At 39.1% G+C, this 22545-nt stretch overlaps 1 protein-coding gene across 3 annotated transcripts in view; it reads left to right on the top strand.

Annotated features, from left to right (window-relative positions):
• The window catches only part of PRKG1 (protein kinase cGMP-dependent 1), a 1234647-nt gene that overhangs the window by 1002199 nt on the left and 209903 nt on the right, over positions 1-22545 (top strand). For all 3 annotated transcript variants that reach the window (XR_014825752.1, XM_021072187.2, NM_001044574.2), the window contains 1 exon segment: positions 19447-19524. Coding sequence is in view for 2 of the 3 variants with exons in the window: in XM_021072187.2 (XP_020927846.1) it covers positions 19447-19524 (78 nt within the window). In the remaining variant the exon portion in view is untranslated.

The following is a 22545-nucleotide window of genomic DNA, read 5'->3' as shown; positions in this document are numbered from 1 at the left end:
TCACTGGGTGGCAGAGCAGGGGCAGGTGGTTACCTTGTAAAACCATTTGGCCTGCCTGCCTCAGTTACCATAAAGGACAGGACCATGCTCTGGCTCAGGACAGTAATGGCTGTGAATAGTGATAAGCCCAGATCAGTTAGAAAAGCTTAAATATGTCTCATAGATAGTATTTACAAAGTAAAATAGATATTATAGTATAAATGCATTTTAACCAAATCTGTTAAGATAGAAAAAGGAATTATATGGAAATTTTGTTTATGGGGCCAGATACAAGAGATACAAAGCTGTTGGCTGTGAATTTCTTCTCCTTATAAATAAGTTTGGAAATAATTAAACTAGTTCTTATTTTAAATGCTCATAAACTTCTAAATAGCGGTAAGAGACACCTCTGATTTCCATCTCAAGCTTTCAGGGATTAAAATAATTCAGGTATGTTCAGGGATTAAAATAATTCAGGTATGTGCTTAGCATTGTGGCCTCTCTATAATTATTCTTTGAATATTAGAATTGGCTAAATAATTATTTTTAGTTCTGATCCCTCATTTGAAAAATGGAGATAATAATGAGTTTTTTACTAGCTACCCAAAGGCTTCTTGTAATGATCAGAGTTAATATATATGAAAGTTCTTTGTAAATTATAAAGTATGTGTTAGTCATACTAATTTATTGATGATTTTGCAAAACTGAGTGCAGTACTCTGTCCAAGATATTTGTGTTTTTAAAAATAGTGCAAATTAAGTAGTACTTCAGTGCAAATTTAAGTTAATCCAACTTAACAAATACTTGTTGCGCCCCTTCTTAGCATAAGGTTCAACAAGTATGGCTGTAGTGAAGACAGAAGATAAAAAAAGATACGTGGATCCTGTTCTCATTTGGGGATAAGATAGATGCATAAATGCTTAACAAGAATAAAAGGTGGAAAGTTAGAGGGTGCAATTGGAGGACAAAAATGTGCCATGGTAAAGAAGATATTTCTATTTTGGGAATCATTGGAAGGCTTATTAGAGAATTGGAATTTATAAGTAGAGATGGTAGTAAAAGAATGTTCTAGGCTGGGGGAGTAGCAGATGCAGAGCATACAAGTGAAAACGTCTGGAGGACAGGGAAGGCCCTGGGCTGGCTGGAGTGTAGAGGGAGAGAGGAGGTATTTAAACCAGTGCCAGATCCCAGAGGGCCTTAAATGCCACAGCAAGAAACTTAAATGTTATGCCATTGAGAAGGTTGAGCCACTCAAGTTTTTGAGCCCCAGTGTGATAGGATTACAGCAGTGTTTCAAGGAGTCAATTTCTAATGATAGAATTGAGTACGCTGAGTAATCTTCCTAGGATTACTGCTACCAACATGTTCTTTTCACCTTCTTTTTTTTTTTTTTTTGGATTGAGAAAAATTGATCCTCTATAAAATTAGTAGAAAATCAGACTGTGGCATAAGCTTTCTAAAGCAAACTTGGCATCAAATTCTGCCTCTGACGTTTACCTGCTGAGTGACCTTGGAAAAACTAGTCAAACCTAAGTTTCCGTTTTGTTCTAGGAAAATGGAGATTGTAAGACCTCCTTGAGTCATTGTCATAATCGAGATCTCCTTAGCACATTGTCTAGTGTGTAGTAAGCCCTAAGTTAATCATAGCTATTATTTCTTACGATGTGAGTTAACATTGTAGTGTAAAGTGAGTTTTTGAGTTTTTATGGTGATTATAAAATATTAAGTCATATTGTGGTCTAGAGAATTAGCAGAATTTCAGCTGATCATTTCTTTTACAAACAATCCCCTTTCCTCCATTTCTAGAAATAGGAAGATAAACATAATGAAAGGCAGCCTCAGCCACTGTGGTCCCATTTAAAGGTGAATAAATTGACCACCAGGGCTTCCATGGTTACCAAGTTCTGTAAATCTATGCTCACAAAATGGGTGAGATTAGACATCTATAACATAGGTGAAAGCCCTCTAGGTGGTAGGATAGCAAAGGTCCTGGCTCTTCTTTATAGTATTGACTGTCTGCAGAGGCACCGTGGGTTCAGGGGCCTGAAGGTAGGAGTAGGAAGGTGGGTCCTTATCAAAACCAAAAGATAGTTGCCAGTGTAGCATTGCCTTGTTGAATTTTAACATACTTAGCATCTGGGCTTCATCCCAGCAGTAAAAGAAACCAGATCTTATATCTGTATCTGGCATACTTTTAATGCTCCAATGTTTAGTATAATATACTAGTGAAGTTAGTATGTGAACCCAAATGCCTGCCTCATACTTCCTGATGTGTGGGGCGTCTCATCCAGATGTGTGACTGTAATGTACACTCTTGGATCCAGACTCCCTCCTCCTGATATCAAGTACTTGAAAAGCAAACACTTTAATAAGAAGGTTGCATATTTATTGAAAGCCAAGAGAAGTGGTTCATCTCAAAGCATCCTTCATTTGGGTGATTGAGGCTGATTAAAATATACTTGTTGAAAACAGCGTCTTCTTTTCTGGAGACTAAAAAGCCCACTACCCTCAGATCTGTGATCTGCGGCTTGCAGCCACACATCACAGACATTCTCTTTCTGTGTTTCATCACCAAGCACACCACTCCTCCTCATGGTGTTTTTTCCTTAGCTGTGTTCATTTCACTTTTTTTTTTTTTTTTTTTAATTTTGTCTTTTTGCTATTTTCTTTGGGCCGCTCCCTCGGCATATGGAGGTTCCCAGGCTAGGGGGCCAATCGGAGCTGCAGCCACCGACCTACGCCAGAGCCACAGCAACGCGAGATCCGAGCCGCGTCTGCAACCTACACCACAGCTCACAGCAACACCGGATCGTTAACCCACTTAGCAAGGGCAGGGACCGAACCCGCAACCTCATGGTTCCTAGTCGGATTCGTTAACCACTGCGCCACGACGGGAACTCCTCATTTCACTTTTTAAGCTGTGCAGGGGCGGGGACAGTTTTCTCTGCCCCTCTTGGGGGTCCCTTGGTGGGTCTTAAAATTAAACTGACGAAGACAAATTGACAGGAGACAAACATACTCATTTACTTAATACACATTTTACTTGACACAGAAGTGTCTTTCTGAGGAAAAGCTCCTTTCTAAGGAAATGAAGGCCCAAAGAAGCAGTTGGGCCTAAGTATTCTTATGCTAGGTTAGAGGAAGCGTGAAGGACCATGCTAGTCCAGGTAGTGTGAAGTAAGTATAGTAAACCAGGGGGAACTTAGCAAGTCCTGCTTACCAGCATTCTTCTAGGCATCCCTGTGTCTTCAAAGATAAGGATACTCCTTTCCTCTAAGTATAGGGAGGCACCTCCGATAAAAGGATTTTAGGACCTGTTTCAGGGGAGAAGGTCAGGGGAAAGGGAAGGATGACCTTCCCACTTCTGGTGTTTTTCTAAACTCCTTTAGTTTAACATATTGAATTGCCAAGTTGCCACATTTGGGGATAACCTATCCTGAACCCCCTCAGCTCCTTAGCTATTCCCAGCCAGGAACTTTCTCCTATGAGACAATCTACCTTCATATTCTGTGCAGATTTAGTTATTGTATTTTCTTGATTCTGTCACTAAAACTACCATTACCAGGTAATGAATACAGAAACCTTAAAATATGTGTGAAGCTGGGGCTGGTGGGAGGTAAGGTGAAAGAGTGTTTCGAGGCCTTCTATTCAGTGGGTTGCACAAGTTGTTAATACATTGAAATACTATTGCACTGGTTAGTAAAAAAAATACTATTGCACTGTTTTGTTTTTTTTACTAAAAAATGGCTTCGCCAGGAGCCCTCTGACCGCTGCCCCAGCTTATTCCTGGGGCCCCCAAACTTTCTCATGATCCAGGAGCCTCCTTTCCAGGCTCCTGCTGCAGGCTGTGTCCATTCTGACTGGTTAGTGCCTTTAAAATACCAGTTATCAAATATTTAGTTTATCACTTTAGGTATTAGTTCCAGTACACACTAATCTCACATTCTGGAAGAAGCTATTCGGGGGTGGGGGGGTGTTTTATTTATTTATTTATTTTAATTTTATTGGAGTATAGTGGACTTACAGTGTTGTGTTAGGTTCAGGCATACAGCAAAGTAAAACAGTTATACACATACATATATCTATTCTTTTTCATATCCTTTTCCAGATTCTTTTCCATATAGCTTATTATAGACTATTAAGTAGATTTCTCTGTGCTACACAGTAGGTACTTGTTAGTTGTCTGTTTTATAAAGATTAGTGTATATGTTAATCCAAACCTGCTAATTTCTCCCTCCCCCCTTCCACAGTTCCACTTCGGTAGCCATAGGTTTGATTTTGAAATCTGTGAGTCTGTTTTGCAAATACGTTTGTTTGTATCATTTTAAAAATTAGATTGCACATATAAGCAATATCATCTGATATTTGTCTCTCCCTGGAAGAAGGTTTTCTTCCTTTGTCACATAGTTGTTGAGAAGCACCTCAGCCTCACCCCAGTACACTGTATCTGAGTGGTTATGGCATATTGCAGAATAAAAAAAGGGAACAGGATCATAAATGAGTCTATAATCTCACCTCTGAACAGGATCATTTTCAAACTAGTCTAGACAGAAACAAAATATCCTCAAGGTGAGAACAGCATCCTCCAACACATAAGGAGCCTTTCCTCCTTCATGTAATCTAAATCCTCATTGCTTTCTCTTCTTTCTGGTCTTCAATGACTCAAGATGCCCTTTAAACTAAATAGCATATTCTCAAAGAGAAGTGTGAAATATTTATTTAAAATCCTAAAGCAGCAAAATATTGAGTGAATTGTACATACTTTTGACTCACTCCACTCTTTCTGCTTTAGGGTTCATGAGAAACAGATTAATCTTTATTTTTCCTTTTCGAGTATTGTATTTATTTTATTTGAAACTTCAAAACGTTATTTATACTTCAGATGGTGACTCTGAGACAGTAAATTGTATGCTTCTCCGTGACACATTTCATAATCTGTCAGGGCAAACAATTTCCAAGTTCTGCTGAAGCTAATTGCCTTTATAGATCAAATTGTTAAATTTGAGTTATAGTTTAATTATATGAAATAGGAATGCCTGCCTGTCTCCTGTATAAACAATTATGTTCTGTTGTGAAATGAATAGATCTGAAATGAACCATTCCTTTTAGAGATTTTTTGGCATATTGTGTGCCTGCCTTGATATAACTTTTACTCATTGTGTGATATGATTCTGTTTGCATCAGAAATCTCTGAAAGTAAAAGCAAGAGTTTAAAAATCCATTTGGAAAATGATGTTATTGAAGAGCTCCATTAAACCTCAAACCAAACCCAAGCATTTATGGAATTTCAGCTCAGGTTTTCCCCTCCTTTGTCTAATATTTAGAGTGAGGATTCAGTTAGTCCAGACAATCATAGCTATCTTTGAATCATAAACTCTGAAGGTATTCAAGAGGCTTAAAGGATAATGATGTGATCTGGCCACTAAAGGCACAAAGACATCAAGAATGTTTGAGACTCAGTGAAGGAAAGCAGAATTCAGTATTAGTTGAACAAAAGCTAATAGCAGTTTTATTGCACTTTGGGGAGTGCTAAATGTTTGGGAAAACAGATACTTGGGTGTACAAAAAGGTAAATGAAACTGATTGCATTTTGTCAGACTGTAGGAATGGTGATGGAGGAATGAGGCAAGAAGATGGAGAGCCAGATGAGAAAACAAAGGGGTGAACTGAGTCAAAATGCCATTTATTAAATGTTGATTGCACATCCTTTTAAAAAGAGCTGGTACTTTCAACTTATACACACCTTTCCAAAAGTGAAATAATTTAAACATGAAAAAAATCCAATACTAGTGTTTTTTTTAAGGATAATAAAATTCCTAAAGCTGATTTCATATAAAAGTCAGGATACCTCCCTGCTCTGAAAATGTTATGGCTTTTATAAAGAAAGAAAAATACTTATTTGATCAATGTAATGTTTGTATAATAGCCTTACTATACTATACACTTTATATTGGGACCTCGTAGGCACATAAGTATTCATACACGTACACATATAAAACTTTTATAAATGATACCTTATCCTTACTGTGTGTGATGCACTTGATATTTTCCATTTTCTTCCATTAAAAAAAAAAAGCTGCTTGTAATCCACTAAAGATATTTCATGATATTTTTAATGGGTTGCATTGAGCTAGAGACAAAGTAGACAGAATTATGCCTGCCTTTGGTCCCTTGGACCCCATGAGAATGCAAAGCTGCCAGTAATTCCTGTTTATCATTGTGACAATCCCATTAGTTTCTTTAAGAAGCTACATCTGGGCCCATTGTGGGGAATGTTAATTCTGACTCTCATCCAGCCTGTTGGCTTGGTACATTCTGCTACAAGTCATAAATTAATTTTCTAAGATAAGCTTACACAGTGCCAGGACTTCCTGCCCTAGAGAATTTACACTGATCTTTTTCATTGGTGTGGAAGCTAATAAGAATTCACCCCAGTACATTGTTAAGGCGAGACTGACGGGCAAGTTATGGCGTCCTCACAATCTGACAATATAGAGTTGATCCCACAAGATCTATCTTATCCAGGGGGGTCAGGCGCCTGGGTTCCAAATACAAGTGGGTACCTCAGCAGAGACATAGTTCTGATAACACCATCAAGGACAGAGCATAAGTGCCTAGTAGCTAAAAGGAATCATAGTGCCAGAAAGGTGAAGTTCAAGGTGAAGGAGTTTGAGGAACAGTGTGACAGGCAGTTGACAAATGTTTCCTGAGGGCTGTTTTCACATCAGGGAATGAGCCAAAGGACAGCTGCTGCTAGACACAGATCCTTAGGAGTGGAGGTGGCACAGACTCACACTTGTGGCTCCAGCTATTTGCTTCTTAAATAGCTTGGGTGAGCTAGTCAGGTTAGGTACCTTGGGAGCCAGGGACAGGCAGGCTCTCTATCTAAAAGTCTTCGATATCTGTATCTGATGAAAAAAAGAAAACATTTTGTGTCTGTACTTGGGTTTCTACCTAGGTGTCTAGGTTCTCTGGGGGCTCTGTGAATCTGGCCTTCTCACCCTCTGTGACCTGATGGCCCTCGGGATTGGGGTGAGGACTCATTATGAGGATCTTGACATCATCCTTCCTTCCCACAGGCACATGGCTGGACCAGCAAGGTGGGGTTGTCCTGGTGAGATGTCTAAGTAGGCAAAGTGTGCACTTATGTTTGCTGAGCCTCCAGTTTTGACTCTTCGGGATATATATTTGTATTCAGTCTGGTCCACAGAGCCTTTTAGGGATATCTCTGAATTAGAATACAAGATTAGGTAGGGAATGGAGTTTACTGTTGTGATTTTTTTTATGACACACGACAGAGTGACAAAGAACATATGAAACTTTAGGTTGTTCAGGGAGTTTGAAGGTCACAAAATTAATGGAATTAGAGTTGCAATATGACCCAATAAAAATAAATGCACTTCATTTATTTGTGAGTTGTAAGATTGAGCCACTCTGACCTCACTGTTCTCCATGTAAACTGCACATACTTGCCTTTTCTGTGCTTTTATAGATACTGTTCCCTCTGCTTACAAAGGCCTTCCTCCCCATTCAGCAGAGAAATGGAGCCTGGGAAAAGCTAAATATTATGTATGATAAATTACCTGTATACAAATCTATCTTCTTATGTTAAACTTTCACTGAGAATAATAATATTCACAAGTATATAGTGTTTACAATGTGACAAGCTCTGTAATTTGTGGCTGTTAACTCATTTGATCCTTACAACTATCTGTTTATGGAGGGATGCTTGTGTTTTTCAGGAAAGGAGACCACATAGGGAAGTTAAGTAAACTGCTTAGGGTTCTAGTGTTGGGATTTGTAATCAGGCTGTCTGGCCCCAGTATCCATTTACTTAACCACAATCAAATGCTTCCTCTCGGGTTAGGGACTGTGTCTTGTGTATCTTTGTAGTCTCAGTGCCAGTCACAGTGTCTCAATCAGAGAGATATGAATTAATGATTCTGGGTGAAGTCCATAAATGATCAGCCTCTTCTAACAAAGGGTAGTCTCTCATCGGGACCTGTAGTTCAGAGTTGTTAAAGGAAGATTTTATAGGTTAGTTTGAGCAGCTTTAGAGTCAAGTTATTGTCCAGCTCAAGACGTGTGCAGAAGTACTGGATATAAATTAAAAGGGTATCCTGAATGGCATGTGAGATGTAGGGTTGAAATAGAAAAAAAGAAAAGTCTGTATAGAGAAATGTACATCCTGGATGTCTAGTTGGTCGGGTAAAGATGGTGGTGATATGAGAAAGGGAAGTAGTTAGAATAAATATTCCAGGCTTTGATTTGTTCTTGTGGTATTCTGGTTAATTTCTGAGTGGTGGTGTGAAGAAAAATTAATTTTCCTTTAGAGGATAGGAAGGAAGGTACAAAACCATAGTTTTAGTGAGGTTAGATATTATCTAAGAACACACTTCATAACAGAACAAGTTCCCTTGACAATTATTCAATGAAAGGGAAATGGCCCATGTATGACAATATACATGCACTTAACACATTGTTGTCAGTTGTTAGCAGAGCACTAGTTCTGTGATAAAATCATTGGTGATCTTGGATTGGGAAAGAGAATGCAAAAAATCTCTGGTTTATAGGTGTGATCATTGGATCCACAATAGACTTTACCTAAGACACCTGGTTCCAAACCACCGCAATTCAATATTAGCTATGTGGAAAATATTATTTTTTTGTAATGATCAGCTGTCGTCTTTCTTGGTAGCTCTATATAATCTAAGTCTGGAGATATCTAACAGGCAGAATTTTATGAAATAGAGACGTCCTGGAAAGAAATACCTTGTTTGTTGCATTTTTTTTTTGACCGATCAAGCTATGTGGTTATCCTATTCTCCGTAAGAGGTCTTATCTTTGTAAAAATATGGGGTACTAGGGAAAGGGAGGAATTTCCTTTGAGGATTACCAATTTAGGTGCCAGGAAGACAAAACAATTACCATTGTTTTTAAGAAAGTTGTCCTTCTTGATATCTCCTTTTAAGACATAATTCACTTCTTCTATGACATCATTATCTTCTGAAAAAATAAAATAAAGCAGAAATAATGACTCAAGACTATATTGTTCTAAACTCACTAGTTTTCCAATTGTTCCCTATTTCGAAGATGTATTTGATATTCATGCATACAAAGATGATTCATACTTATTGCAGCTATTTTTATAACTGGCAGTAATTAACATAGTGATTTATATTACATATGCCTTAATCATTAGGCTAGGGTCAATAGACAGTCCATGCTATAGTAAAGACTTAAGGGAATTCCCTGGTGGCACAGTGGGTTAAGGATCTGACATTGTCACTGCTTCGGCTGGATCGCTGCTGTGGCAAAGTTTCAGCCCCTGGTATGCGAACTTTCACATTCTGTGGGCATGGCCAAAGAGAAAAAAAAAAAAAAAAGATTTAAGGATAATTCCAATGTTAAACTTAATTAAATTTAGGTATAAAGGGAAATGTTCTAATTTCTGAATGACATAATTTAGGTGAGGTTTTACTTCAGAATATGTTCAATGTTAGTTTATATTAATTGAGATTCAGTCACAGATTATGCTATAGTTGGGGGCTGAAAATAAAACACCAGTTAGAATATAGGTATGTTTGGGGAGTTCCTTTGGTGGCTCAGCAGTAACGAACTACAATGGTAACCACGATCCCTGGCCTCACTCAGTGTGTTAAGGATCCAGTGTTGCCATGAGCTATGGTGTAGGTCACAGATGGGGCTCAGATCTGGCATTGCTGTGGCTGTGACATAGGCTGGTAGTAGATGTAGCTCCAATTTGACCCCTAGTCTGGGAACTTCCATATGCCATGGGTATGGCCTTAAAAAGCCAAAAAAAAAAATGTAGGTATGTTTGATATCAGTAATTATGAATCTGTTCTAAAAAGTGAAAATGAATCATACATGTTTACCAGGGAGCAAATACTACAGTCTCAAAGTGCCCTAACCAGTGTTGTACTAAGCCTTCTGCCAAGTATCAGCAGAGTTTTATAAAGTCTAAGTAGGTATTTATATATTAACATTGAAGTCTGAGAATCCAGAGATATACATACTCCTAAAAAAAGATACACATTTTTTTTTTCTAGTTGCAAAGATTGGCTTTTCCTAACACACAAGTCTGGGAAGTGTTATTCCAAGTTATTGTCTTTGGAGAATACATTGCTTACAGTTAGACATGCTGTGACTTTTCCTTCTCTATCCATTCCTCTGATTTATAATATATTACTCAGTTTTCCTATTCAAAATGAAGGAGTTTGGATCAAATCTATCCTTTATCTAGATTATACACTGACAGCCCGCTGTGTGCAAGTGAAACAATGGATGTAACTTAGTCTCCCAGATCCTCTGAGCAGCTGGTGACGGGGGAGGAGGGTCACTGCAAACAACAAGGATAATTTCAAATCGTGATGGTTGTGATGGAAGGCCTTTTTCACTGGAAGCTGGATTGTGCTGTGGTTTGCAGCTGTGTTTGTCATCAAGCAGTCATTGAAGTATCCAGTGGCATTTTGGCAGCAGCAAATCACAATTACATGATTTTAGAGAGATTTCTAAAATAAAAAATTTAACATAAGGACATACATAGGAGGGAAAGCGAACGAGCATAGAGGGCTTAATCTCTAGAATATATAATTTTTTTTTCTCTTCGGCCATGCCCACAGAATGTGAAAGTTCGCATACCAGGGGCTGAAACTTTGCCACAGCAGCGATCCAGCCGAAGCAGTGACAATGTCAGATCCTTAACCCACTGTGCCACCAGGGAATTCCCTTAAGTCTTTACTATAGCATGGACTGAATATAAACGAGCATAGAGGGCTTAATCTCTAGAATATATTTCTAAAATAAAAAAATTAACATAAGGACATACATAGGAGAGAGAGCGAATGAGCATAGAGGGCTTAATCTCTAGAATATATAAACTTATACAACCCAACAGCAAAAAAACCAATCAATCAATGGAAAAATGGGCAAAAGACCTGAATAGACATTTCTCCAAAGAAGATATACAGATGGCCAGCAAACACATGAAAAAATGCTCAACATCGTTGATTATAAGAGAAATGCAAATCAAAAATACCATGAGATACCACCTCACACCAGTCAGAATGGCCATCATTAATAAATCCACAAATAACAAGTGCTGGAGGGGCTGTGGAGAAAAGGGAACCCTCCTGCACTGCTGGTGGGAATGTAAACTGGTACAGCCACTGTGGAGAACAGTTTGGAGATACCTTAGAAATCTATACATAGAACTTCCATATGACCCCACAATCCCACTTTTTGGCATCTATCTGGACAAAACTCTACTTAAAAGAGACACAGGCACCCACATGTTCATTGCAGCACTATTCACAATAGCCAGCACATGGAAACAACCCAAATGTCCATCGACAGATGATTGGATTCGGAAGATGTGGTATATGTACACAATGGAATACTACTCAGCCATAAAAAGGATGACATAATGCCATTTGCAGCAACATGGATGGAACTAGAGAATCTCATCCTGAGTGAAATGAGCCAGAAAGACAAAGACAAATACCATATGATATCACTTATAACTGGAATCTAATATCCAGCACAAATGAACATCTCCTCAGAAAAGAAAATCATGGACTTGGAGAAGAGACTTGTGGCTGCCTGATGGGAGGGGGAGGGAGTGGGAGGGATCGGGAGCTTGGGCTTATCAGACACAACTTAGAATAGATTTACAAGGAGATCCTGCTGAATAGCATTGAGAACTATGTCTAGATACTCATGTTGCAACAGAAGAAAGGGTGGGGGAAAAATGTAATTGTAATGTATACATGTAAGGATAACTTGATCCCCTTGCTGTACAGTGAGAAAATAAAATAAAATAAAAATAATGACAATAAAAAAAGAATGGTGAGGAAAGACCTTGAGAACCAACTGATAAGAATAAGATAATGACAAAGACCTTGAGGAGGAGTGTTCTAGATGGAAGGTCTACTGAGTGCAGTGTTCTGAGGATGGAGCCAATCCTCAGAAGCATAAAGCACAGAAAGAAAGATAGCGTGTCTGAAACAGAGTGAACGAGGGTGAGTGGGAGGGGATGAGTATGAAGAAGTAGGGGCCAGAAGACGGAGAACTTTTTAGACCACAGTAAGTTGCTAATGATTTTAATTGTAGCAAGAAGCCGTTGGAAGTTTTTAGCAGTAAAGTGATTGCAGTCAATTTGCTATGAAAGGTCACTTTGGTTGTTAAGAGCAGAATGGTGTGGAGCAGGATGAATGGGAAAGAGCCAAAGCAAGGAGGCTGGATTGGAGGGCATTACAAAAATCTAAGATATGATTTTGGCATGGGCCAGAGCGTGACAGTGGAAATAATAGTAGAGACAGAGAAAGACAACTGGGTTCAGCACAGGTGAAGATGGAGATTAAGGAAGACTACTTCACTCATGCAATTAATAGTTCTGAATCCCTATTCTGTCCCAAGCTCTATGTCAGACACTAGTGATATTATAATGAGCAAAACCAGAGCACAGTCTTTGGCCTTCGGTAGAACTTCGATAGAACTGGTTAAAAACATCATTAAAATATGCGAACCAATAAATAACTGCAAGCTCAGAAAAGGACAATAAAAGAGACCTAATTTAGCCAAAAAGTATGTGTGTGAAGTGGAGGAAGATGCCAGGTCAGCTATAACCAGGAGAGAGGCAGTGAGGCTATAGCCATGGGAGGCCTTAGTCCTGGTGGTGACACAGGAAGGAATGTGACAGTTGATAACTGGACCTAAGAGGGCCAGCAGGGCTGGAGGGCAAAGTAGGGGAGAGTGAGAAGAGACTGAAAAGTAAGGCACTGAGGAGACTGTATAGGATCATGCAGGATGTGATGGAGTTTGGTGTTTAGCCTAATAACTGTGGAAACCCATAAAACAACCTGCCTAATTACTAAGATTTATTCCATTTCTCAATTCTGTGTTTTTCTATGATTTAATATGAAATCAGAAAATGGCAGAATTGGAAAGTGACCTTCAAAAGACAGTGAAATTGCTGGCATTTGATTAACATAATTAGAGAGCCTTGCAGAAATCAGCATGTGTGATCATCTTCCCCTCAGGTGCAGTTGAACATTTCAGGCTGACAGTCATCATAGTCCCAGTATTATGACTCCATTAACATTATCCTTCCCAAAGTTGGACTGCCTTTGGCTGCTGTTCCGTAGACTCTTCTCTGAATCCCTGAGTTTTATGAGCTTAGGCAGCATGGAAATAAGTATGGTACATACCTGTGTAGGTAAACTAAAATACTTTATATGGCAGTTGTGGGTGTGGAGTTACAAACCCATATCAGATGATATTAATATCATTAGATCATTTCCATGAATTAAATAAAAAGGTTATGGATAGCCTGCCAAACTTTCTGCTTTCTGGGCCAAAGGAATTAAACTCATGAAAGAGCTAGCTGTCTGAACCATGAGGGAAGCCCATTACCATCTTGGTGTGCCCTGGACCCTCATGCAAAACGACCAGGGGCAGACAGAGCTATGAAAAGAGGAGGGAAGCTGGCCTCTGGCACCATGATTTAACACCTGAATTCAGCCTTTTCAGACCCCACTAACTTTGCACTATACTGTTTTGTGACTCAGTACCTTCTCATTTACCAGTTGGGGATGGATTTTCTGTCATGACTAGGAAGTTGTGACCAATGTATTTGTATCAGTGAAGGTGACTTGGATGCATCTCTTCTCTGCAACATAAAAGAGACTGGTTACTGTCTGCACCAAACTGCCCAGACATAGACAGGGAGATGGACTGGTGAGGGCCATGGCCTATCCTTTCCACCATCTCCACCAGTTTGTTGTGGAATGTGAAAGAAGTTCCACCTCTATCTCTTATTAGGGGGTGTGACCTTGAGACGGTTACTTAGGCTGTATTTGCTAGCTTTGCAGTAGGAATCCCTCATAGGGTTATTGTGAAGCTTCCATGAGACAAGGGCATGATTCCAAGGATGAAGAATAAGCCATCTTTCACCATAGTTGCTGGTAGGCTCTGAACTTCAGGACCAACTAGAGCCAGATCTTCCAGGAGAAGGCAGGAGAAAAGTACTTGGGTACATTCCCCAAGGAGTCATTTTGGGTTATCTATTGCTGCATAAAAAACACCCCCAAACCTGGTGGCATAAAATAAAAACCATTTGATGACATTCAGAAATTATGTAGGTCAGAAGGTCAGATACAATGGATAGCTTTTTCTGCTCCATGACATTCAGGAGTTCAGATGGGCACACTCAGATGCTGAGGGTGGCCTCAGCTGGAAGCTTCTCCATTCCTTCTCCAGGCTGCACTGATTAAGGTGACTCAGAGGCTAGGCTTGCCTGGCACTATCCATCTTATCACCTATTCATGGCCTCTGTATGAGGTGTGGGCTTCTCACAGCATCGTGGTGGGTTCCAGAGGGACCGTCCTAAGAACCCAGTGGGTGCTACATGGCCTTCTGTGGTATAACTTTGGAAGTCATGCAGCATCATTTCCACACAGGCTATTATTATAAGGTAACCCTTGTAACCATACCATTACAAGGCCTCTAAGGCCACCTCAGGTAAAAAGGGAGGGCAATTAGGCTCCATCTCTTAATAGGAGAATTGCAAAATTACCTTATAGGAAAGTTGGTGAAATGGTAAATATTTTGCAGCCAATTTTGGGAACTACCACCTGTCAGAGAATCACAGCATCTCAAGGCTGAAAAGCTCCCTAAAGTTGGCCCTCAGGTATCCTTGGACACCAACATCAATCTCTTTTGCAATGTTCTGGCCCATGTTCACCGGGCCTCTACTGGAGTGTGCCTGGTATGAGGTGCTCCTGCCCAGCAGTGCAACCCATCCACTTTGGTGCTGCTTGGGCCTGTACACATTTCCTTCCTGTGTTGAGGTGCCATCTGTAACCCTTGGTTTTCTCCCTTAACTCTCATACATTCTATGGACTGTCACTAGGGGCAAGTGCCTCCCTCTGCTTTCACCACAGCTCAGCGGAGATTTGAAGACAGTTACCATGGGCTCTCAGCCTTCTCACAGATAAGAACTATGGACTGGATTTTTCCATGAAGTAAATGCCCTCTTGGGTGCCTTCCAAATCTATCCTTCCCATTTTCCCACTGCCAGAACTTTAATTTCAATTGAATCTCCTTAGCCCTAGTGGGTAACCTTAGTTAATGAGAACCATTTGGAACAATTCTATTTATATGGCCAGGCATTTATTTAAGAACAAGCATGAAATTCAAAGGAGACATAGGGGATGATTGCTAGGGGTTTCTGGGATTTCTTCCAGCTGTGATGACTGGAGCAGCGGCAGTCATCTTGGGACCATAAGGACCCATCCTGTGAGGGTAAGCCAACTAAAATAGAGGAAGGACTTGAATCTTTGGAGGACTCATTAAGCCAACAAATTGACTGGCCCTGGAACTGCTCCATTTCCAGACTTCTTGCTACATGAGAAATTAATAGCCTTATAATTTAAATAATATGTTCAATAAACACTTAGTAAACACTAGGTATTCTTATGGCTGCAAGGGGCACAACAAGTAACAATATAAAAGTCCCTCATGGAACTGACATTCTCTCTGCCCAGAAACTGACCTAGATGGAGGTGAGGGAGGGGTTCTATTGTCTCATGACTTCCAGCTGAGTTCAGCCAAAGGGAGCTCCACCAGGAGACCAAAGGGTGATAAGAGAGACGTCATGGTATTTTTCCCTCTGCTAGCTCTAAGCCAGGCTGGGTTTGGCAGTGGATATTCCTTAACAGAGGCCACAGCTCCAGATATTGAGTTTGTCTCTCATGTGGCCTAGCTCTCAGCAGGGTCCAGTTATCCTGCTCCCTGACCCTTCACCTCCAGCATTCCTTGATCCCCTAATCATGCCCCCTTATACTCCCAACCATTCATCTTTCTTAGATTACCTCCCTCTCCCAAGGGTAGAATCTCATATGTGAGAAGCCTGACAGATGTGGTGGCAAGTTGTACATAGAAAATTAATTCAAGAAGAATTGTGAGTACAGAGAGAACAAGAGGTTTGAAGGACAGGCTGGGAAAGATCTCACTGGGAAAGTGATACTAGAGTAAAGATAGGAAGGAGTTATGAAATATCTGGGGTGAAGTTATATTTCAGGTGTAGGGAAGAGGCTGTGCAAAGGCCCTGAGGGGGAACTGGGCCTGAGTTTCAAGAAACATCAAAGGAAGTAGTGTGAACAGAACAGACATAATGAGAGGGAGAGGCAGGAAGTGAAGTCAGTGAAGCAAAAGGACAGAAGCTGTTAGTACATTGTAGTCGCTGTGGGACACTGTACATGAGCAGAGGGGCCCCTTCAAGGGTGTGAGCAGAGAAGGAATAGGTGCTGACTCTGTGTTAACAGAATCACCTAGCTTCTATGTGGGGAAAGGACTGAAGGGCCCAGGCAAGCACATAGATCCCAGTTAGGAAGGGACTACATGGATTGGGCAGGAAAAGAGGGTGGTCATAGCAGCAGATGTAAGATGTGGTTGAGTTTTGGGTATTTTCTGAAGGTGGAGGCAGTCATATTGCTGATAGAGCAGTTGTGAGTCTGGGACAGAAGAATAAAAGATGACTCCAAGGTGTTTGGCCTGAGCACCTTTGTGCAGTCCCATCCCCTTGTGCCTGGATTGGCCCAGGGACCTGATTGAACCCAATGAATGCAGCATAAGTGATATGGGAAAAGCTTGGCACCTTCTGCTTTTGGGCCCTGGGAAGCCAGCTGCTGTATAAGATGTTGGCCCACTCCCAGACCACCATGCTCCAGAGAAGATTGGGAAGCCACATGGAGAACCTCACATGAAGGAAAACAGAGATGGACAGTCCCAGCTGAGTGCCCATCCAGAGCCCAGCAGCAAATGCTTACCATAAGTGTGAGGCATTACACCTTGCAGTTACCCCATGGAAGCCAATGATCTAGTTAACATATAGTATCAAGAGAACTAAGAGATAACATATAGTATCAAGAGAACTAAGAGTTCCTGTCGTGGCTCAGTGGTTAATGAACCCAACTAGTATCCATGTGGACATGGGTTTGATCCCTGGCCTCACTCATTGGGTAAAGGATCTGGCATTGCCCTTAGCTGTGGTATAGGTTGTAGCTGTGGCTCAGATCCTGCATTGCTGTGGCTGTGATGTAGGTCGGCAGCTACAGCTCCAACTGGAACCCAAGCCTGGGAACCTCCATATGCCCCAGGTGAGGCCCAACAAAGACCAAAAAAAAAAAAAAAAAAAAAAAAAAGAGAGAGAAATAATGAATTGCTCTTGCAGGTCGTAAAAAAGAAAGATTTAGTGCATTCATTCTCAATTAGAGGCAAATAAGTGGGGCTAAAGTATTAGCATTATCATTAATAAAATTTAGGCTAGAGAATGTAGCTTAGGAGCAAGAGACAAATAGGCTCTCCACAATGGACCCCTTCTTTGGGCAGACTTATTTGTCCTGTCACAGAAGTCCAGACAGGGGCCGGCTTCACTCTGCTGGGGAGAAGATCCTTCTGCTGGAGAAGCAGCAGAGGATGCCAGACCTCTGTGGGGGACTCCATCCTACCAGAAAGAGATGAGAGGCTGAGATGGGCATACAGATTACTTCCAAATTTATCAGTTGAATAAATTATACCATCTCCTCTGGAGCAGGGTGACCAAAAGGGCAGAGATGGATCCCGAGCTCCATTCACATGGAAAGAAACATCAAGAGTGAGAACGATGTTCCACCTTTCCCTCTCCCCGACAGTCATAGATTGTAACTCTTCCCTTATAGCTTTTAATTACCACCTGTGCTATCTGATACAGGAGCTACTAGCCATGTGTGAATATTTAACTTGAAATTAATTAAAATTAAATACCTGTTGAAGTTCAGTTTCTCAGTCACACTGGCTAAATTTCAACTGCTTGGTAGCCACATGTGGCTAGTGAGTGGCTACTGTATTGGACAATGCTGGGATACATCATTACTACTCTCAAAGAAAGTCTACCAGACGGTGCTCATCTGAGATTCTTGTCTTACTCATCTTTATATCATCAGTGCCTCTAACTAGGCCTGACTCAGAGGCACTCAGAAATGTTTCTTGAAGGAATACATGAACTAGACAATTGTGATTTTGTTTTTCCAATCTGTACATCACAAAGAGCTATCCATTGATGATTCCTCAGCAACAAAATATGAAAATGGAACAGAAATATCATTGAAGAATATGCATTATATGCTCTATTTTTATTTTAAAATAATGATTTGTATACACATAGACATGCACACTTAGAAGCGTAGGAAAAAGTCTTAACTATGTACCATCTAATGGTTGAAATTAGGGGAAGGAAATGAATTTTTACTTGTTATTAGGAAAATATGTTACTTTAGAGTTAAAAAAAGTGGAAGAGTATGTAGTAGTTAATTTTCTGGGTATATAAAGAAATTTATAGATCCCCTTAATATCAAGTATTAATGAAAGGTAATTTTAAGAGAGAACAAAATGCTATCTATATATTAAGAATGCTAATTAAGAAATATAGCATTGAAGTATAAGGACAAATCATGGTCATTGGCCTGATGAATATTGCATGCAAACTATGAAATCTCTTTCTTAAGGAGTGTACAAAGCATTATTTTCTTTCCAAAATATAGTCCTCTTGCTAAGCTGCAGAAAAGAATAGGGCCAGATGGTACAGTTCTCATTTTTCTGTTATACCTCCTGACCCAGCTATATACTTTCTCCCACCTCTCCTTATAGAAATTAGTTTTGCTCACTGCAGGAGCTGTCTTTACCCTGGGAATGGACCTAATAACTGTGCCCAAATCAGAATACTGACGTGATAACTGTGATAATCTTTCTGCAGCCTCACATTGCTCCTCGTTGGTAGTTTATGAGCTCACAGATGCTGGATCAGAACTTAGGACATAAAATAAAGACATTCTGTTTGACAGGGCCAAATCTAATGCTAAAGCAAGACATTAAAGCATGAAGTAGTGCCTTAAAAGGTAACTAGGACCATCTAACTCACATGAAAAACCAACCTGGTTTCAAAACAAACATCTTTAAAAAGCTAGATGCCACAGTACTTTCTTAGAAAAAAAAAATAGTCTATCATTAAAAGAATACTAAAAACCAAATATGAATGACAAATAATATAGAAAGACAAGTTTAATTATCAACACTGCTGTTTTATTTCATACTCAGTTGATGGGAGATAATAATCTTTTCTTCATACTATTAAAATGACTGAAATTAAAGTTATGAATATAATCCCTCAGAAAAATGGCACTAACAAAATAGTTTTTTAAATGAGCAGGGTAGAAATTATTTCTTGTCAGTATTGTGTTCATTGACTATGATTCATTCTTAAACAATGATGGATTCTAGACTTGGGTAAAACTCCATGAGGATGAACTCATCCTTTAAAAGCTGATATTTGAAGAGGTTGAGCCATTCAGTAAATTACTCCTTTCTTAAAGGTTTTTTTTTTTTTTTCTGCTACTCTTTATTTTTCAGACCCACTATGAAAATGGGGAATATATCATCAGGCAAGGTGCAAGAGGGGACACCTTCTTTATCATCAGCAAAGGAAAGGTAAGTTCTGGTACCAGGAGAGAGGGGGTGCAAAGGCACCTGGGGTTCATTAGCACCCCCTAGAGGAGCAAATGTGCAAGGTCTTGAGCTGTATGAGTTTTTTCATTTTCTGAAACTGATGAAGAAATATTTGAGAATGAAACTCCCTACAAATGCGGCAGGAGGAGAAAAAGTATGGCTTTGAAGACCAGTAAACATCCGGTGTTCTACAGTAGAATAATCATGATTCTAGATGGCACTGATATATTGGTATGAATGGAAAATTCTCCATAATTAAAATTATATAATTTAAAAAGAGAAGACTCAGGCTGATTTAAAAATTATTTAACAAGAAAAAAATTCCATCCAGTCATTAGGAGCAGTAACATTGTGATAATGAAACATCAAGACTTTCAAATCAGATGGCCCAAGTTTCAATCCAGCTATGAAGCTTACTAGTTTATTATCCCTAGGCAAGTGATTTAACACTCTGAGAATGAGGAAGTAAATCTATTCATGTTTCATTGTATCTTCATAAATAAATACTGAATGGATACTAAGGAATTATTATAAGTGGTCAATTATAGCAGAAGGGATAAATACAGGTAGGTAAGGAATATAAATGAAAAAAATCATAATTTAGTCCTTATTATTTTTAAATGTTTCAATATTATAAATATAATTTTTAAAGTATTTAAGAAATTAAGTAAATTGGAAAATGAAGATGTGTAGATTAATGCTTTAATTATATTGCTAAAAATACCTTAAATTACTTTTAGCAGTAAAGTTCTAATCATTTTTGCACTGAAGTGTCATTGAACTGTGTGCATTGTGATTTGGGCTTATTTTGCTTTATCATAAGTGATCCTTAAAAAGAAGTTATAAGAACTACTGAAGTAAAAAACTGGGAAGGAAATGAAGGTAAAAGTGAGTTTATATGGTAGATGTCACTTTTAAAATTATCACTTTTAAAAATAAGTAAATTTATTTCTTCTAATTTAACAAGTATGACTGACCCCGAGACCTTATGGCTTATGTTAAAATAGGAGAGAGAGAGTAATACAGCCACTGTAAACAGGATATGTGAAAGATTATAAATCTTGTTGGTTCACATTTTAGAGAATCCTCTTTAGACTAACTGTGAATTTTAAATGTGCATATGTCAATGTTTGTACCAGTGGCATATTATACTTAAGGGAAGAAAATAATATTTATACTTTTATCATATCTGTTTTTTGACTGATATTAAAATGCTTGGGATAGAAATGATACTCTGGGACTGGCTTCCTAAAAACCATCATGAAATGAAATGTACTGTTATGGTTAAAACTATAACTTGTATTTTCCAGTGTTAGAGGATAATAAATGTTAAGTTTTGCGAGTTGTATATAACTTTTTAGATCTTACCATTGACTGTTTTATCCTTAATGTCAACTAAAGAATCAGGGAAAATTGAAACTCTTCATGCATATGAGTGATTTGGTTGGTCACAAGGGGACTTTTTCTCCTGGCAATTCTGGATTTACTTTTTTCTATATATGTTGCTACTTCTTTGCCATCATGGAATATCATCCATTAAGATGAATTTATGACAAGCTTTTGTGACAACACCATTACAAATTCCAGCATTGCCTAAAAGAAGCTGTGGTTTGTAACCAGTCTCAGCTGGAGACAGGTGCGTTAGTGGTGCTGTTTTATCGAGTTTTTTAACTTGTGTAAATATTCCCTTGGCAGTGTTCAGAGCATTGAAGGGATTCTGGGAGAGAAGTAGAAAGAACTTATTGGACTTTTATTTTTTAATACATACAAGATTTTTTTTTTAAAAGGGGCATAGATTTGCCCTAACCACCTTTTTCACATCACACAACTTAGCTGCCATAATTATTAATGTTAATAAATAGCATAACAAAGCTAAAATATAACAAGAATAAACCTGGAAGAAACCCACATTTACATATACAGGCAAATTAATGGATTATGTAATACTCATATAATTGGAGAATATACAAAAAGGAAATGAACTACAGATGTGTTGATATATGTATGAACATGGATGAATTGAGTAAATCTCAAAATGCAATGCTGATCAAGAGAAACAAGTTGAAGGGTATGTGTGGTTTTATTTGTTGCATAAAGTTTAAAACCAGGAAAATATGTGGCAGTTTGTATATGTATATGTAAAGTTCGAAAACAGGCAAATATGTGGTATTTATGCCTGGAATGAGGTGCGTGTGGGTGCCTATGTGCCCACATATAATTAGATGGACTAGAAAGGGAGTCATGAACATAAGATTTACCACAGATGTTTTGGTAACACATGTGAGATGACGGGTTGGACACATGTGAGAGAGATTCTAATTCATTACTGCATTACACAAAAGGTTCAATTGTCAAATTAGACTTACAGGAATCATAGGTCTTACCCACACTGAATTTAACAAATGACTCAAAGAATGCAAGCAAACGACAGAAAAAAAACTTTACCTGTACATGTTCCACACCACTAGATACAGCTTCTGCAAGTGTTTTTCTGCACTGGGAGACATTTCGGTTTTGGAATAACAGGATCAGTTTTAAGCAATATGTGTGACCTTGTTTGAAAAGGGAGGTGCTTTGAGTTGAGGCACCCCTCACTTTTATAATCTATTAATCACACAGGTAGGAACATGCAAAAGGCCTACCTGACTAACCCTATTCCCCAGCTGGGTCTGCCCTAAAAATCTCTAACTTCTTTTTTTTTTTTTTTTTTTGGCCAAACCTGTGACATATGGAAGTTCCCAGGCCAGAGATGGAATCCCAAAGCTGCAGCTGTGACCTATACAACCATGTGTGGCCAGGGGATCAAACCCACGCCTCATCAGCAATCCCAAAGGCTGCAGAGACAGTATCGGATCCCACAGCAGGGACTCCTCCATATTTCTTTACAATGAACATTGCTTTGCTTATAAAACCTGTTGAATCTGTACTAAAACATCTTATTTTATTTTTGAATTATTTTTGGTTAAGCATGTCAATTGGGCACATGGATTTTTTTTTTTGTTG

This window comes from Sus scrofa, chromosome 14 (genome assembly GCF_054392235.1).
Source record: "Sus scrofa isolate SSC_HxYL_T2T_F1_AM1 chromosome 14, Sscrofa_HxYL_maternal_Yorkshire_Landrace_v2.0, whole genome shotgun sequence".
In the NCBI taxonomy this organism is placed as follows: domain Eukaryota; kingdom Metazoa; phylum Chordata; class Mammalia; order Artiodactyla; family Suidae; genus Sus; species Sus scrofa.
Note: the sequence above shows the minus strand (reverse complement) of the source record. Positions and strands in the feature narration are given on the sequence as shown.